Source organism: Adiantum capillus-veneris, chromosome 25 (assembly GCF_014529385.1).
Source record: "Adiantum capillus-veneris isolate H3 chromosome 25, ASM1452938v2, whole genome shotgun sequence".
In the NCBI taxonomy this organism is placed as follows: domain Eukaryota; kingdom Viridiplantae; phylum Streptophyta; class Polypodiopsida; order Polypodiales; family Pteridaceae; genus Adiantum; species Adiantum capillus-veneris.
Genome location: NC_140955.1, coordinates 16804357 through 16823574, shown reverse-complemented (window position 1 = coordinate 16823574; position 19218 = coordinate 16804357). Strand labels below are relative to the sequence as shown.

General features: G+C 39.5%; 2 protein-coding genes and 1 pseudogene across 2 annotated transcripts; 1 reads left to right on the top strand and 2 right to left on the bottom strand.

Moving 5' to 3' along the window:
- The window catches only part of LOC147424485 (uncharacterized), a 34480-nt pseudogene extending 33488 nt beyond the window's left edge, over nt 1–992 (top strand).
- Nucleotides 993–12037: 11045 nt separating this feature from the next.
- On the bottom strand, nt 12038–12505 carry LOC147424484 (uncharacterized). The gene has a single exon (XM_086500679.1). It carries the CDS (start codon nt 12503–12505, stop codon nt 12038–12040), a length of 468 nt encoding a protein of 155 aa, XP_086356805.1.
- Nucleotides 12506–13638: 1133 nt separating this feature from the next.
- Nucleotides 13639–14258, bottom strand: LOC147424483 (uncharacterized). The gene is made up of 2 exons (XM_086500469.1): nt 14219–14258; nt 13639–14123 (listed from the first exon to the last, which is right to left on the bottom strand). Exons 1-2 carry the CDS (start codon nt 14256–14258, stop codon nt 13639–13641), a joined length of 525 nt encoding a protein of 174 aa, XP_086356595.1.
- Nucleotides 14259–19218: the final 4960 nt, after the last annotated feature.

Here is a 19218-nt window from a genome sequence, read left to right as displayed (position 1 = left end):
GATTTTGCATTGCAGCATATCCACGCCTTCACATTGAGTAGAACTACACATTAGGCACTTTAAATTTCGAAAACGAAGACTAGGATTGAACACAGGGATGGAGGCATGCTCCCACTGTCAAAGCTGAGGCATCCAATGCCAAAATTGCAGCCCCTAACTCGCTCTTAGTAAAAGGAATCAATTAGAGAGGTGGCTATGGCCATGACTAGCATTGTGTCGGGATCACTCAGTAGAAGGCATGCATAGTCAATCAATGCCCTTACCAAGGATTTCCAGGGAGAAACTCTCCACTATGTCTCTACCAGTGGGTCTCTCTCTCGGCCAATATGCCAAAGCATACAAGTATACACTGTTGAAGTGGAAGACGGTGTAGGTGCTGATGTGGAAGGGGGTGTTCTTGGGACTGGAGAGGTTGAAGGAGAGCATCAAGACTTGCCTACCACACTGACGAAGAGCATCTAGACTCGCGCTGCACGACACGATTTTCGAGAACGGATATCATTGGGCAGATATTAGACATAGTGGTAGCATATGTTTGTTGTCGCTTGTAGACGAGCCTCTAGAGAGGTAACCTTGCAGCGAAGCTGTAAGATGATTTTGTCTGTCATCCAGCTCCTGGAGGGCTATATGAAGGTTAGCTCGGAGATCGTGGATGGCACTGACATTGGCATTGTGAGCTGTAAAGAACTCGAAGTGTGATAAGGCCTAGTCACCAGTGGCACTCTACCCAAGGATATCGCAAGTTTGGATCTCGAGAGGCTGGTCCCCATAATAAGACGGTGGGACTAGGTCAAGAAGCGGGTTCAGGAAGTGACGCAGTTGGTGAAACTGTCGTAGTGACAGGTGCTGATGTTTCCATTGGAGAAGTGGTGACAAGGATAATGGTCTGGGCATATGATGGTGGAGAAGGAGAGGTGGTAGTAGGAAAGGGCTCTGTGAAAACCATGATGAGGCGGAAAGGACACTCAAATGGAGGAAGTTGTGTGAGGTGATGCGGTGTATTGGCCGTGACTCGTGGTCTCTTATGTGAAGAAGATCAAGAAGCCTGATGAGGTACAGTGGGGGTGGTACAGGCGGGGAAGCGATAGGTCCAAGCATAGACATGATGAGTTTTCTACAAGGTTGTGGGGCTCCTCGGTGGCTTAGAAAGAAAGTGATGAAGGATGAGTACGGATGGGTGAATTGAGGCAACATAGTGCGTTTTGAGTTGTGCTGAGAAGCGCTTTCGACGGGTGGCAAGAGCATTAAAGATGAGGCTATGGAAGGGGTGTGGTTTGCCCATGCATAAGCAGAGAAACGGATCAGCTAAGATAATATTAGGAAGAGAAGCCTCAAAGGGTGGGTGGCAAAGGAGGGGAAAAAATACAGCATAACTCGTAGATTTGTGAGTGATGTGAGTAAGAGGAATGGCAAGGATCTAAGTATGCGCAGCTATGATGGAGGATCTCAGTAGTAAGTGGAAGACCTCGGCAAGAGGGGGAGGTTGATGGTTTGGGGTCGGATGAGAAGTGAAGAGTGAAGCACAGGCTAATTGACGTGATCAAATTGGAGGTTAGGAGTGCAGAAAAGTGTCGAATGCAATGGGTTAATAGGGGAAACTCAACAAGGGGTAAGGATGTAGAAGCAAGATAAGTGAGATGCATGTAACTAAGTTGATTATGGGTAATCAAATAGGAAAGGGAGGGGTAGGAAGCTGGGTCAATGAAGTGAATGTGGAAGTCTTCTATGGGTGGCCGGGAAAGAGAATGCATCAAAAGGGGGTTTACCTTGGAGAGTTTTGACGGCTTTGCTGCAGCGGCCTTGAGGACCTGAGGAAGATAAGAGCCAGAATCGTCCTACTTGGTGCTTTTGATGCCTTAAACAAAGGGAAGAGCCGATGATTGGATAGAGCTAATGCATTATGCTTATACATAAGCACTAATACACACATACGCATAACATGTATGTGCATAAGCGCTAATGCATCATGCATTAGCACTAATACATATGTGTAACACACATAAGTGCTAATGCATGTGCATATGTATGTGCATGTATATATGCATGTGTATGTATATGTGTATGTAGATATGCATGTGTATGCGTACATATATGTGTATGTGTATGTGTATGTGTATTTATATGTATGTATGCATATGCATGGGTAGATGTGTATGTACATGTGTATGTGCATATGCATATGTGTATGTCTATGTGTATGTGTGTACACACAACAAGGAGAATGATTGGCGATGTGATTGGGACAGAGGATGAGGGGTGGAGTGTTGAAGAAGGCACAGACAGTAATCATCAAGCCATGTATGGTAGTAAGTTTCCCAACAGACATAGAACCTTCTTCTGTTCATGCAGTTGAGAGAGGGTTGTTGGGATAGAGAAATGAAATTTGTATATGAATGTGTGGATGAGGGAAGCATGTTTGTGTGAGAGAGAAAGTGAAGGGAGCTATATGGGGATGTGCTCAACTTAAAGTACGTGTAGAGAGAGAGAGAGCGAGATGTGGAAATAAAGTGGAATATTGTTAAAAATTACATGATGATAGAACCGTTGCTTGCTTCAATAGAAAAGACAAAATACAATCTATGGGAGACAAGGTCGTATATAGATGTATATCTCAAAGCTAGAGATAAGAAACGATTACACATTCATCTATAAACTTAAGGAGAACACGAGAGGTATGATGGAGAAGGTAACGAAACTCTGAGACTAGAGCAAGGGGAGGGATGTGGAAGGACTAGAAGTGAGAGTAAATGTTGGGAAGCATAGGTTTATAAGAGAGGAGGTAGAATTAATGGCGAGACGCGACCCATTGACCAAGGGAAGAATACCACCAGACAGAGTCTATAGCTGGACTGCTCCATAAGAAAGGATATGAACCACTTTGAATGGGCCCTGCAAAGCGGGGATCATTTTCTTTGCTCGCTTGAGATATTGAGCTTGATAGAGGAGAACTAGATCTCCTCCTTTGAACTTTGGTGGCCTGAGGTGTCGATCATACCAGGTCTTTCTTCGATTTTGCTCTGCATTCAGAGCCTAAGATGCTAGAATTCAAGACTCTTCAAGAATAGTGAGGCGAGATATGCCGGAGGCGTTGGAAGCTAGTGGAGAGACTAGACGAACTGACCCTACGCAAGAGGATCCACTATTGAACTCAAATGGGGCAATGGCTTTGAGTCCATAGGCTTTCTTCAATTTTTCTATTGAGGTGTCGATCATGCCAAGTCTTTCTTCGATTTTGCTCTGCATTCAAAGCCTAAGAGGCTAAAATTCGAGACTCTTCAAGAATAGTGAGGCGAGATAGCTTGGAGGCGTTGGAAGCTAATGGAGAGACTAGAAGAAGTGACCCTACGCGGGAGGAGCCAAATGGGGCAATGGCTTCGAGTCCATAGGCTCGTTGGGACGGGGTATGTTAGGTGGTAGCTTTGAATGCTGTCGTGTAAGCCCAAATAGTGCCAAGTATTGCCTGAGCCCAAGTGGTAGGATGCAGGTGACATGCTTTCTTATGGAGATTGATAAGCACTTTAATGGTGCTCTTAGCTTGACCATTTTCCATGGGGTATTAAGAGCAATATTGCATGTAGAAGATTTGATACTTGATGAAGAGTGTAGTGAGTGTGTTGTTAACAAAATGAGTGCCTTGATCACTACTTATTTCTAGTGGACAATCAAACTTGCTCATAAAGAAACTTAGCTACTGAGCGGGAGTGTTATCTTTGGTAGCCTTGACCTCTCTCCACTTGGTGGCATAGTCAGTGGCCGCTAAGATGTACTTGGCCTTGCTTGGGTAAGCGATTGGGGTGATTGGCCCAATGAAATCCACCTCTCAAAGGGAAGCCATGCTAGAGAGATGTGGAGGTTGGTTGGATTGATGGGATGGCTTCAGCCCACAATGCTAGCAGATGTCGCATGTTTTGGAGAATTCGACAACATCCCTGAACAGATAGGGACACTAAAGACTAGTGAATAACGTGTTGGGTAGTGATATGACCTTGATACTGTCCACCAGAAGAACCACCGTGAGAATCCTCGAGAGTAGTCCACACCTTGTGTGGATTGCCACACCGCCTTGGGATGCCATTAGGGCAAGCTTTGTATAATTGACAGCCAATGAGAGAGGATAGAGGGAGGGGGACATTAAAAACACCTTGTTGGCACGGACATCAAGGTCAAAATACAAAAGATGTCGATTATAATAGAAGATGTAATCCCAAAGCCATGTACAAAAAAAAACCAAGAATCTACTTCTTGGATAATAACCTAGCAAACCTTAAATCTAACTTTTTACAACTTTCACCAAGTGAAGAGAATTGCTCGTCATATGAAAGCTCATTAAGAAGAACCATCCCCTTCATGATTGAAATATAGTGTCTCTAGTAGTCAAGAGTCTAAGTTATGCTAGTGAGGCACCTTTGATTCTTTAGGTACTTTCAAAAATGATTTATGAATGTACATGATCAAATCATAACACAAAATCATGTATTTTTAGTGCCTAATTTGGAAGTAGTTAGGAAAACATCACGCAGAGTACATTTGACCATTGTATCTTAGTGAAATTCTAGAGAGCAAAATGTATTTTTTTAAAACATAGAAACTATTTCAATGTTATATACACCATTGAATATGTTCAGAAAAAATGGCATACTATGCATAGCAATTTTTTTTCATCACCTGATCTTTCAAACAGTACTCGCAAATCCTATTTTTGAAGGAAAACCTGAGTATATCTAAATTGGGAGCTTACAACTTTCATATTTTTTAGTCTTTTACCTCCACTTTAATTTTTGCATTACAACATGGTGTTGAACTTTAAGCCCAAGAAAGGATTTCATTAGATTATCATGCATTTAAGAAAAGATTTTTTTTAAAAAAGACCCTAAAATGGTCAAATTTTCGACCCATAAGGTTACCACCTAGTGTTAATTTCTTTTGGATGAAATGTTCCTATAGGGAGTGCACACACTTGAAGCTTGTAGGGGCTGGCTATCATGCAATCTAATGAGATTAACTATCTTAGATGAAGGTGGAAATTATCCTAGAGTTGATTAGAATGTTTAGTGCAAAAAAAAAAAACAACTAATAATGCTTAATGATAGTCATGGAGAAGGAAGCTAGGAATGCAAGGCATAAATCACATAATGCAATAAACTAAAGAGAATGCAAAATCTAAACGTGCTTAATGATTAATCAAGTGTATGAGATAAATGCAAGATGGGGAGGGAGGTATAGATAGAAGGAGCTAAAATGATGCAATTAGCTACACACACACACACACACACTATAATGATGCCTACGCTAATTTTGAAGGGAAGTGACTCACGGATGTTGTCCAAGAATATATCCAAAGCTCAATTAGTATCATAATTAGTGGGTAATAATTATTATACAATGCTATAGCAATTAGAGAGAATAATTAGGATCTAGGTGTGGTTAGGAAGGTTCTACTCACTAACATGTTCTGATACCACTTGTTGGGAAGCTATGGACGGTAAATCAAAGTAGCATTCATGTTAATAACATAAGTAAAAGAGGTTAGTTTAATGACAAGAGTGCACACAATGTAGAGATTAATTATGATTGTATTAAGAATCATAATAGAGATTAAATGAACTACATGATGTGCTATTATATAGGCAAATGAGCTTGATTGAAGGAGTCTAGTGGGTGAGATTGGGTAGCTATGATCAGCCCCTTTATTAGGTGAATTTGGTGACTGTGCATACCTAAAAGTGCATCACATGAGTTCTTGTCTACATGGCATGACAACTAGGATTAGACTTGGTGTGACTAAATTAGGGAGATGTTCTATGGGTAGAGATAAAGGCTCAAATCCCAACACAATTGATATATTATGAATCCTTGGAGAGCAAAAGAGAGTGAGAGAATGAAATAGAGACTATCACCCCGCACACTCTGAAGTACATACTGTACATAACTTAGAAAAGAGTCTAGATACTGCTTGAAGATTGCTTGTTGAATGCAGATTACAGCAAACATATTGTACATAACTTAGAAAAGAGTCCAAATACTACTTAAAGATTGCTTGTTGAATGCAGACTGTAGTAGAAGTTGGAGAGTGTGTGGGATAGTAGATGTAATTCTAATCAGAATTGAGGAATCAAGAATGGAGACAATCATTGAGGAAATCGGAGCCATTGGCCTCAAAATGCGTGGTTAGGTATTTTGCCCTCCTGTAAAACAAGTTTTCTTTTTTACATAAGTATGATCTCTATGCACCTTAGATTAGGAGTGTACTAAAAGCATAGCAGATAGGTTAAGCAGAATATCCACTCATGAGAGCACAATTAAAACCCCAAGTTAGGGTGCATGAATCGAGGAAGATACAGCCCACGAGACGTTATCTAACTCCAACATGGATACTACTTCCTCCTAGTACCACTCTACATCGATGGGAGTTGAGCTTGAATACGATGGGTTACCTCATGGTGGTGAACACTCATGGCGCTAAGATCTACAAGGATTTTATCAACCGTTATGCCATCAAGGTCAAGGATCATCCTTCAAACTCCATGGGCTAACTACCAAGGAGATCACTATATGGGCAAGGATGGAAGCATGTACCTCATTGTAGAAAACCTGAGGAGGTAGACAACCTGGGCAATGCTATGCCCAAGGAGCTAAGGATATTAGAAGAAGAACCACCAAAACCAGAACAACTAGGATTATGGCTGATAAACTCTATTTGGACTCAAAGAGTCCCAATAGAGTTTATCGTCTAAGAGGACTCAAAGAGTCCTGTTAGACAATATCACCATGATCTTTCACAAACAAGATGATGTGGGAACATAATTCTTCTACCTGAGATATTATCCACTTGAGCATACCATCACAGAAGACAAGGTACTATATGTTTTTGCCAATCCTATTGTAGAAATGTATAGGACTCTGGTTTTCCTAGATAAGTTTGGACTAGAGTGGAATGTGCACACTGCGTTTGGCACACATACTTAAAGTTAAGCCTGAGTTGTGGAAAGAGGTCAAAAATCATTTAATGTTCCTGTTCACTGATAAGGTCCCCATCCTAAAGAGTGAAAGTGCAAAACAAAACTACGATCCTATGCCTCTCAACAAAGTGGGTGATTACTATGAGGGTGAGGAGAGTAACACACCCATTCCTGTGGAATTTCAAGGATACACATGCTAGCTATCCTAGATAGTGGAGTTGGGGTAGCCAGTGCCACAAAAAAGATATGGGAATCGTAGAAAAAACCAGCCATGAGAAAGACAAGGATGAAACTTCAATTAGCTGACATATACATTGAGAAACCCATAAGTCTATTGGAAAAAGTAGTAGTTACATCGTGTGGGGTGGAATATGAGCACATCTTTGTTGTGGTAGACTTTGGAAAGAGCCCAAATTATGATATAATTTTAGGAGAAACATAACATTAATTCTTATGAAAATGTAAGTAATCTTTTACATGTTTTTCTTAAATAGTGATGTTTTAAATAGTCTTTTATGACACAAATACACACGCACAAACATGTATATATATATATATATATATATATATATATATATATATATATATATATATGGAGAGAGAATTTGTTATATTTACTCTATCTTTATGTATGTATGTGTATATATATATATATATATATACATTATTAAAAGTACACACACACATATCATTATTATATATTTTATTATTATATATATCATTTTCTTAATATAATGTTATATTCATAAATATAATTCTACATATTTATATACATCGTTGTTTATTGTAACATTATATTTATATATGTATATAATTTCTTATGTATGGATATATTGATTATATCATTATACATATCGCTATTATATAAATAATTTCTTTTATCATTGTATAAATACATATCATTATTATATATATTTTTAATTATATATATATATATATATATATTACTTTTTATTACAAATACATGTAGTTCTAATTACGAGTACTATATATGATTATTATATATTGATGCCTTACGAAATGCACATGCTCTCTCATGTGTCTTACATGCTACTTATGTTACAAGTATGATTTTTAAAAATCCATTTTGAGTACGTACTAGCCACTCAATAAAAAAAATTTAAAAAATATCATTATATATACTATACACATGTGCACTTAGTGTCATGTGTACATGCCAAGTGTAATGATTCCTTGAGTCATTAGATGTGGCATGTATACGTGTCAAAAATTACATGTGTACATGCCACTTGAATGATACAAGGTGTCATTACATGTGGCATGCATATATATAAATAAAGATATATTTTTTTATTAAAAAATTTTACATAGACATATATTATATATATAAGAGATATCTATTACGTCATTATTAACGATGTATATTACTCCTTAAACATCTATATGTACATGAAAAGCTTGATAATATCATGTTTTTAAAAAACTTAAGCACAAATGTAATGAAATAAGTACCACATGTAATGACATGCCTTGTTAATAGACGTGACATGCACATGTGACGCGCATGCCACATGTATTAACACAAGGCATTAATACATGTGGTATACACATGTGGCACTCTTGCCACGTATGTATGCCACATGTATTAACGCAAGGCGTCATTACACATGGCATGCTTTAAAATAAAATCAGCTCCCTATCACCCACAAGCAAACGGACAAGATGAGCATACGAATAAAATTCTTAGCTCGGTGCTGACTAAGTGGTTAGTTCAGGAAGGATAATAATTTAAGATGGTGAATGAAATAAAAACTATTTCTTGCTTGAGACATAAGTCAAGTGTAAGACACATGAGAGAGCATGTGCTTTTGTTAGGGCACAAAACGCAGGTACATATATAGATTATAATTATTCTTACGTGACATATAGATGATAATTATTCTTATGTAATTATTACTTGCTCATAGTAATGGTGACACACATATCGAGAATATAACATGCATCTCGAGATACCCTAATCTATGTGTGACTCAATTCAAGGTGCCATATGGCAGTAATTCAAGAATCTCCATAATTAAGAACAACGCCTTCTATTTTTGTGAATCATCAAAAGCTTTTACAAAGACACTTTAAAATTTATTCTATCTCCTTAACTATCAAATGCAATCTAGTGGCATAATTATCAAAAGCTCTCAACTTAATCTAACCTTCTATAACCATTTATTTTTCTTAAGGTAATCTAGTTTTCTATTCGCTCAATCATCAAATGTATATTAATCTCTATAGATTATAAAGCATCACTCTCTTATCTCTAGCACAATATAGCTTCTACATCCTCTTCATACAATGGTTTCTACAAGGGTTAGAGGGCGTTCTCTTATTACTCTCGATGTTATTTCCCTTCCTCCTCAAGGAGAAGAGTCTTCCCAAAGAGAAGGTGAAGTTCCACCCCCATATCCTCCAACCTCTCAAACGACTCAAGGTGAAACTCCTTGAACACAAGTAGAGCAACCCCCCCCCCCCCCCAAGTACAAGAATTAGAAGAAAATGCTATCATTAATGAAGGTGATGTCAAGAAGAAGAGAACACACAAGAATCCACCAAGGAGGAGTATGGTTTGACAGAGAACCTCAATTATCACAATTGGTTGGAGCAACACACAATTCACAGGGAGGATAGGCTTACTACCTTGCCCATTTGCAATCTATGAATCAATCCAACCATCCATACTTCTAATGACCAATGCAATATCCTATAGCAAAGCTATATTGCTAATTATGGATATTAACCTAGTCTCAGAGAATTGATTATCTCTGAGTCTTTTCCAAGAGAGGAGCCCATGTACTTGAATCATCATCATTGTTGTCCATCTATGATGAATGTTGGCATGGCATTTGATGAGATGTTATGCTCAATTCTTGGGTGGAGTCATATGGTAGAAAAATAATTTATTATCTGGGATGGTAATCATCAAATTAAAGCATGGATGGACTTGAAAAACACTCTTGATATTGAAGAGGAAGATATCCCTTTTGTGAATTGTTGGGTGATAAAGTTTGAAGCACACACATTACCCAATTTTCTAGTCATCCTTAGTGCAATCAATAAGTAAGTATCACTTTAGTAAAATGGCAGCACGTAGGGGTGGCACTCAAAATGTGTCTATTGCAAGGGAGCCACCAATCTTCACTACAACACACCCAAAAAGTGCGACAAGCCCTAAACCATTGGATTTTTTACATAGGAATCCAAGATCAACATAATAGAAATCTCGCATTCTTAGAAGTACAACAATCCACCGAACGCATGGAGGCTACTCTCAACAACATAGAGGTGGCTTGCAAGGGTGGATGTCATTGATGATGTCACAATGCTTACATATGCCACCATATCCTTGTGGGAGGATATGGGATTTGTGCAAAAAAGAGAGGGAGATGTTTTGAGGAGACACGTCAACACTCTTGATAATGAGTGGAAGACTTTCTTGGAGGAGGAAGCAAGAGAAAATGAGCCCAAGGTCATAGATGAAACTGATGATGAGTAGGTCTCATAGATTTCCTCTCCCTAATAGCCCATGTATCTTTCTTTTGCAATGAATTAAGTATATTGTAATTTCTAGAAGTATGATTGGCTCTCTCTTCCATCCCCTCTAACCCTTGCTTGTAATGTATGAAATATTTCTATGAATGAATATGTTAAGGCATGTTTTGAAAGAATTTGTCTAATTTTCATGCAATGGTTGAGAGAATTTGATTGCACTCCACACGCATTAATGTGAAATGGTTATATGTAGATCCTTCAAAGTAGCTATAGGGCTTATAGTGCCCAAACTTGGATGGCTCATCTACAAGGAATGTTGATCCGGAGAGGTCGACCAATGTCTAGGGATAATGATTGTAGATTTAGGACTGATTGGGTGAGGTCAAAGGTAAATGTAGATGGTATAGTCCTAAGATGGAGTGCTATTCATTCTGAATGAATGATGTGGCATGGGCATGCATGCTGATTCACACATAACTATTAATGTGATTATCATCAATTTTTTTCTTTTTCTATTATGGATTTGTAGTAAGCTTATTCATTTTACGTAGCCTTACAATGATTTGTGGTGGTGAATTAATGTTATGCAATCCATCTAAATGGTGCATAAGTGTGTAGCCACTAATGATGGGTTACGTAATAATTAAGCACTTTGTAAAATTGTGAAACCACTTACATGCTGCATAAATACCTAGTGCATAGTCACTATATATATTAATGTGTAGACACTATGTCGTGCATCTTTGTTACAAGATGTATCAAAGTGTTTTGGAAGAACCTCAGAGTATCCTCAACTGGTCGAGTGAGTTCAGACAAGCAACCTGAGAGTTATGAACCTATGTGGATGTAATATCAACCATGCGTAGTGGTGCAAAGATTATTAAACATCTCTACATGCTATATGGCCTGCTCGCAGATATAGTATGAGATATAGATAAAGTTGATAAGAACTTTGGAGCAAAATGTTTTAAAAAATTATACTTTTCTAAGTATGAATATGTTAGACCATATGTAGCTTGATGGTTAGAAACAATATTTGATATGCTTGTGCATATGGGTGTAACAAACAGCGTGAAACATTCAATGCATCTCCTTGCTGCTCATCTTGGTTGTATTGGAGTAACCTCCTTGCGCCTGCTCAGGGTGATTGAATTCCCAGTCAGCAAAATATTTTTCTATTTAAGCTCTGAGCCGCTGCATATTGAGTTCCATTATCTTTTTAGTCATCTCCTCTTGCGGAATGAGTTTGTTGAGGTCAAAAATCTTTCTTTCATACCAGTATAGGCAGTTGGCGCTCTTTAAGGTCCATGAAAAATTCTTTAGACACATGCCATTGGAATTCATTTAAGGGATCACCGATAGGCTTTGAATTTATTAGACTTGTGGGCGCTTGTGGTGGCTGTGACGACTGAGCTTTCTCTTTTGTAGTGAGGGAGGGCTTTTTGAAAAGTGGTTGCTCTTGCTTTACTCTTTCTAGTTCTTCTTGCATAGCCTTGAGCTTTTCCTGTAGCCATTGGTTCTCTATGCGCAACGTCACATTGTCATTGACTTGCATATCGAAAGAGTGCTGGAGACTGTCATAAACTATGTTGGGTATGTTCCCCACCCTTGATCCTAAAGATCCAAGCCTTGTACTCCCACTCAAACTTTGTATGACTTTGGCTTGGATTTGGAGTTGTTTCTCTGCCTCTTGAGATTTCTTTTCTGCATCGTGTAAGAACAAAGCAAGCCGGCGCTTTGTTTCTTACAGCTCTCAGGTTTTGACTCTGTGCTTTCTTGTGTTCCACTTCCCAGTGTTGTCTTTCTCTTTGTGCTTCATGTAGATGTGCTCCAAAGCTTTGGAGTTGATCAATATTTTTCTTTAATTCTTGGAGATTTGTGTCATTGACATCAAGGAGATCATGAAAGAAGACATGAAGTGTCTCATTGTCTTCTAGTGCCCATGTTAGACCCAATGTGCAGTCTTGAATTTCACTTCGTAGGTGGGCACTATGTTGTGCTGTGGCATTTAACTGATTCTCCATGTCTTGGAAGAATTCATCCATTTCTTCCTATTCCAATTGCTTTCCCCAAGCAAATTCATCCACCCTTTCAGCCATACTATGGATACACGTGGCTGTTTGTTTCATAGCTTCAACATTCCTTTGCAGTGATTGAGCTAAATCCTGCTACCTTTCTTGGTGTAGCTGGTGTTGGTGCACAACTATGTATTTTTGGTTACATTCTTTTATTTTAGCCAGTATTTCCCATGGATCATGTAGTACAGGCGACTCTTGTGGGGTTGGTTGGATTTTAGAGGTGCCTTCATGCACTTTTCTTTGCCCTTCTTCTTCATTTCTTGCTCTCGTTCCCGATGACGAGTGTGGTCCCTTTCAACTTGTTGTTGTAACTCTTCCTGAGCCCTTTTGTTTTCTTCCACCTTGAGGCATTCCTACCATAGAGCTGTAATGGCCTCAGAGAAGTGCAGGATGGCACTAGTATCTTGGCTAGAAGCCACGAGCCGTTCCCTTACCATCTCTGCTTCTTGTGGCGTCATGAAATAGTTGCCATCCATGGTACGTATGAATGCCTATGGTAATTGGCCAAACTTGCCCCATGAGTTTCTAATAAACTATGCCTTAGCGCCTCTTTGAAGGCTAGGTCATCATCACCTTGTTGTGTTTCTGATATTTTTTGTGAGGAAGAAGGCCCTTTACGCTCACTTGGACTGCTTCCTTTTCTTTTGCTACCCTAGAGTAGCCTTAGAGTGCACCTTGGTGTGTGTATGGCTTCGTGTTGTGGGTTTGGAAGCTCTTGTTTCATCCTATCTCTTTGAAGTAGCTTGGGTTGGCCTTGGGCCCTGGCCTTGATCCCTTCATTGTCTTAGACCCAATGGGTTGGTTGTCTGGCCATTCCCATGGCTCAAGCAATTGATCTTGTTGAAGTGCTGTATAGACAATCCTTGTCAACATTAGCACAGCACCCATATACATCTTCATTTTGCGTGTGGATTTACTTGCACCTTTCGTAATGTTGATTTTGCTTCCCCTAACAATTTTAGCAATGATTTGAGCTATAAGGTTTTTGCATAGTGCCACTGTTAGCTACTACCTTGGTGTTGAACTCCACTGCAATGGTTTTTTCAGGCACATTCCATCTGTGGGGGTAAGGGAGATGGAAATTAATGTTGCATGTACAACTACAATGGCAGCCTAATGTCTTGTACTTTGAGCTCATCCCACCTTGGCTCTGCCACATCGGCTGTGAGATAGCGGTACTCCACTTTTTGCTGCTTCTCGTTGAAATGCACATCATGTGCTAGCAGGTGAAGTGCTTCGCTTACTAGCTGCCTTATTAACCTGAAATTTTGGGGCTTCCCTTGGAAATCCATAATAGTGAATTGGAGTTGGGTGTTGAGGGTGTTGTACATTTCCCATGCCCTCTGTAAATTTGGGCCCCATGGTGCCAAAGCAAAATACACTTCCAAGCATAGGCTTTCCCAAATAAATGATGCTTGAGGATTTAGGCTAGTTAGCCCAAAGAAACTGGTTGTGGGCACATCAATGCGGATTTTTTTCCCATGGGTGTCTTTGAAAGTACCCCTTGCCAGTGTAGTATTGTTGATATTAGCATCCACAAAGCAATCAGCCGTGTAGTGATCCAATGCAAAAACATAAACATCGGCTGGCTGTGGGATTACTATAGGGCCAATAGGCACATCATCTGCTTCTGATTCTTCTTCTTCATCATGAGAAGCTCCCACTGGGTATGCGAATTACGTGCGCCTTGCTCGGAGGTGCTCCTCCGCATCTCTTTCATTTCTCTTAGGAGTTGTGAAGGTTTTTATCGAAAAAACCTAAGTGTAGGTATTTTGTCCAAAATTTGGCAGGGCTTCGCCACTAGAAGTGTCAATGAGCCTACTGGGGAGGGTGACACCTCCTACCCAGTCCGATCCCAACTCTGTATATTATGTCCCTTTGATCACATTAATTTTTGGAGCCTTAAATGAGGAGTTATGTCACTCCATCGACGACAGGGTATGCTATTGATGAAGTAAACAAAGTTGAGATTTTTCCAGACAGTGGACTCTTTGGTGTTAACCTTATCATTGGTGCTCTAATTTTTCTTGTTTGCATGCTTCAATGTGTGATAGAGGTACTTGGTGACCCTTTTGTTCGGATAATTTTGTGCAAACTAACTCATATTCATATTTGAATGACTTGGCTATTGTGTGCAATGTGATTGTGTTGTTTCATGATATGTTGTAGCCCCTTTTCCCCCAGTTGGGCCTCTCTTGGAGTGGTAAAAAAAACTATTTTGACCTCGTACCTGCATTGTGTATGGTGATTGTGCATGGTAATTTATACAAAAACGTGCCAAATGTAAACATTCTGTTTGAATGTGCTAAATGCTCGATGCAATGTGAATATGGGTGCAAGCACATTGTAAAAATGGGTGCAAGCACATTGTAGAAAAGGGTGCTTGAGGTATCCGTGTAACTTATAAACCATGTTACTGGTCCATAGGTTGCCATAGAGACGCTCAAGTGGCATTTGCTGTCGAAGTTGGCCTAAGTCTAGAGTGTGCAGTGTGGACTCATCAATCGCCTTAAATAGATAGACTTAGACTCTTATGCTTACCCCACGGCATAAGTGATGCACTTAATTAGCCTTGCTCTCAAGCGGCAGTAGTCATGAAAAAGGTAAACATGGAAAGGTAATATGTACATGCAATGTAGTCACAGTTATTCATGAAGAAAAATGGGTCAAAACCCCAAAACTTGCTGACTAGTTATGCTTGCCTGGAATTGTTTTTGCAAGTGTGTAACCAACTGCTAAGTGTAGTCCACGGTGTTTGACGCATGATTGCCTTTGTTGGGTTTTCTTATTCTGGATAGGTCTTAGTTTCATTCCCTTGACGTTGCAAATGTTTCTGTACTTTAGGGACTGTGGTGGGTAAGTGACGAGTAGCTTCTGGTTTTTTAGACAACTTTTATTCACTGAGTTGGTTTAGTGTGGTTAGATGTATTGGGTGTAGAATAGCATTTTTTTTCACTAAACTACTACCAGAATGGTTAGAACTGGATTCAATTAGAGTGGTTATCCATTGTGCTTGTGTGTTTAGGGTTGTTGAATCTGCTGTGAACGCATCATCTTTGTGAGGGTGAGGTTTTGACGGTTTTGTGATGGTGGTTTCTCTTAACTGTTGTGTATTGGGCACTGAACAAGACTGTGTGTTGTATGGGCGACGTTTTGGTATCCAGAGCGCAGTTTGGCCTGCATAATATCCTTGGGCTTTCAAAAGTTTTTTTGGTATCCACATTTGACGGTAATGAACGTTTGGATTGGTTAAGTATTGCTTCCTTCCATTGCGTTGCATGTGCTGACTGTACCTAAGTGGTTCTTTGAGCAAATTTAATGATGTATGTTGTTGTGAACTACCCTCCACTAGATGATCTCCTCCCAGAGTGCATGACGACTGTTTGAGCACGATTGCTTTCTTTGTTTTGTCAAATGAGAGATAAACGACATGTGCTTCCCCAGTCAATCGAGCACCGGTGCTTGCTCATTTAATTTCTACCCGAAATGACTTCATGAGAGTAGTTTATTATTTTTGAGACATAAAATGTGCAAGTTTCTTGGTGTCTTTGTAAGAACACATCCGTGGTTAGGATGCCTAAGCAATCTGTCTCACTGTTTGTAAAACTTGTGAATATTGTTGTGGATGGTAGCTTTTGATTGCTGAGCCATTGTTATGCTTCAAGAGAAAGCACATTCACATATGCACTATCCAAAAGTGTTGTATAGGCTTGCATTGGAGGATGGTAGCTTTTGATTGCTGAGCCATTGTTATGCTTCAAGAGAAAGCACATTCACATATGCACTATCCAAAAGTGTTGTATAGGCTTGCATTGGAGGAGTCAACCCAATAGTGATCATTAAAGGATCAACATACTCTTCATCTTCTTCAATGTTTGGGATTTGGATTGCATTGACTCTCATTTGTGCCGCCTTGGTCTTTGCTGCTCTTGCTCAGGCTTCGACTTGAGCATCATCCTTTAGTTGTTGTAGAGCTTCTTTTGTAGTTTTAGTTGCATGCATACTCTCAAGCATTTCTTGTGTTAGAGCTTTATGAAATCTTTTCAAACAGCTACTACCATTTATGTAATGGGAAAGGGGTTCCCCATCAAGTGTTTCTAACCACACAGCTCTGCCTACAGTAAGGTCATTTATTACAAACAGGCCCAGTCCTCATAATTTCAGCTTTCGTTTGTGTTTGGCGGACGAAACGACAAAGCTACGGTTTCCAAAGAAAGAGTCTTATTTTTCAGGGAATCTACATTTTTGCGGAAATCTCATCCTTTGTAAAAGAGCTTCTCTGAGCCGAGAGCTTGTAAAATAATTTATGATTATTTTTCTGGGATCAATTGTATAGTAGAGAGCCAGTTAGAAGTTTAGGAGCTTTTGGCCGGACAAGCCATTTGTAAAGACCTAAACTATAAAGGTCAATTTTGTAAGTTTGAACATCATCTTTTTTATGAGAAACTGAGAAGACAGTGTACGTTTGAGAGCTTCTTCTTGCTCCAACTTGTAATCTTCGTCATTGTGGCTACGGTAATCCGAATTCAATTTTGTTTATTGCATTGTGTTCCTCTTACTTTGCTCTTCCATTCAAGTGTTCAACTATGAGTTTGTGGCCTTAAATCGTTGTTTTGAGTGTTTATATGCGTGTTTTATGTTGTTTTGACCCTAGGAGAGGTTTCATGGATCCTAAAACAACCTTTTAGGATCATCTGTTCGCTGTTTTTGCTAACTTTTGGATGAACAATCGCGATCTTTGTACCTCTCCAGAATGCTGTGACAGTGATAGGATATGCTCTTGATAGTCCGTTGTAGCTCCCCTTCAAGTTTCGTGCGATTCCGACATGATTTGCATGGTAAATGGGCATGACGACTATAGAGCTTTGTAGAAGGACATAGGCAGATTGCTTGGCTATAGTGCGTAAGATTTGCTTGCAGAGATAGTAGTTGCATCTCATCGAGTTCACTTCATTAGGATTGACACCCTAGTGAGTTTCCATGCCTCATCCTGGTCACTTCCCTTGTATTGATATTTTATGTTGATGCGTGAGAGCTATGCAATGGACATCCATTGCGGTGATCCGCAAACATTGGCACCGTTGCCGAGGAATTCACCTTAGGTGATGAGTGACCGAGTGCGTAGTTAGCCTCCTTAAAAGAAGATCAATCCACAAATCCATTTTACAGCTCAGTTATGCTACTAGACAGGGGTTTAGAGCTTAGGGGAGTCTAGAGTCAGTGGACCGGCTAGATCCTCTCTTAGGAGATTTAGGGAGCTGTGAGTGAGAGTGTTCAAAGCATTTTTTCTCTTCAATTTCTCTAATTCGATTGAGTACTGAAATCTCACGCGAAATCCATCTTGTCTGCTTTGTTTGATTCATTTCTTTATGTTCTTCATTTCTGTACTTAGGAATAGGATAAGTAAATTACCCAGACAGATTTGGGACTAAAGTTAGAGTCGAGAAGCCAGAAAACCATAACTTTGGAAAAAAAAGGCCATAAGACTCTGAAATTAAAATCTGACCAAACAGGGTTGATATTGATTCAAATCACAAAGTGGTAGCACAAAACACTGGGAAACACTTGTCAGAGGGAGCAGACAAAATTTCATTAGACTTGGCCTAGGTACTACGATTGCGATCGGTGTACCTCTGTGCCAGAATTGGACAAGATTTGTTGTGTGCCTTCTTGATAGGATTCTAAACAAGTTTGCCAAAAGCAACCACACCCAAATGGCATCAAAAATCAAGGAAATCAGGCCACTTGGGTAAAACTAGCCTGATAGACCCAGAAAGTGCAAAATCTTGGCTTTTGGTGATCCAAATGCAAAAAGACTTGGGGGATAGCCTTAAAACATCAGTGTCTACAAGCATGCCAAATTTGGTCTAATTTGGGCTTAGAAGTACGATCGCGATCGGTGTACCTAAGTGCCAGATTTTGACTAGATTTCATCCATGAGATCCTCAGGTGTATACAAACATAAAAGTATAAAGGACCTAGAGCCAGAAACCTCAAAATACCTGTCAACCCATCTGAATACAGATCCAAGTCAAAAACTGCTAAACTAGCATGGAAATTGACTTTCAGTAGACCAAAACACGTCAAAACTCGGAAGGAACCATAGAGAGGGATAGCCTGTACATAGGACAACCCCAGATAGCTTTCAAATCCCAAAACAAACAGCAAAATCAAGTCAAACTGACAGATTTAGGAAAACAGACACTTCCAACCAAGAACTGGTAAAAGCTTGACTTTTAGGAGTCTGAATACAAAAGTATCAGGTGGATAGCCTTAAAAAAGCCTAGTGAACAAGTTGGTGAAGTTTCATCAAATTTGGGCACTGTACTACGATCGCGATCGGTGTACCTCTGGCCCAGATCTGACTCATTTTTGGCCTGTTCATAGACCTAGACTATTTAAGATATCAGGAGTTGTCAAAACCCAAATTGGACATACTGTCAATAATCTGCAAGCAAAATTGTGTTAAAGTCATTAGAAGTTGTTGAATCTTCTGACAGTTGGAATGATACAGTGATCTCATAGCGATCAAGTGTATTCATTTACAGAGACCGATCAAGTAACAATCCATGCAGTCGTGTGAGTTGGAAGATCACTCCATTTCCAGGTAAGAGGTTTGGATTTAGTCAAAAATTCCACTTTCTTCATGTTTTTGAGATCGGGAAAACAAATCAACAACC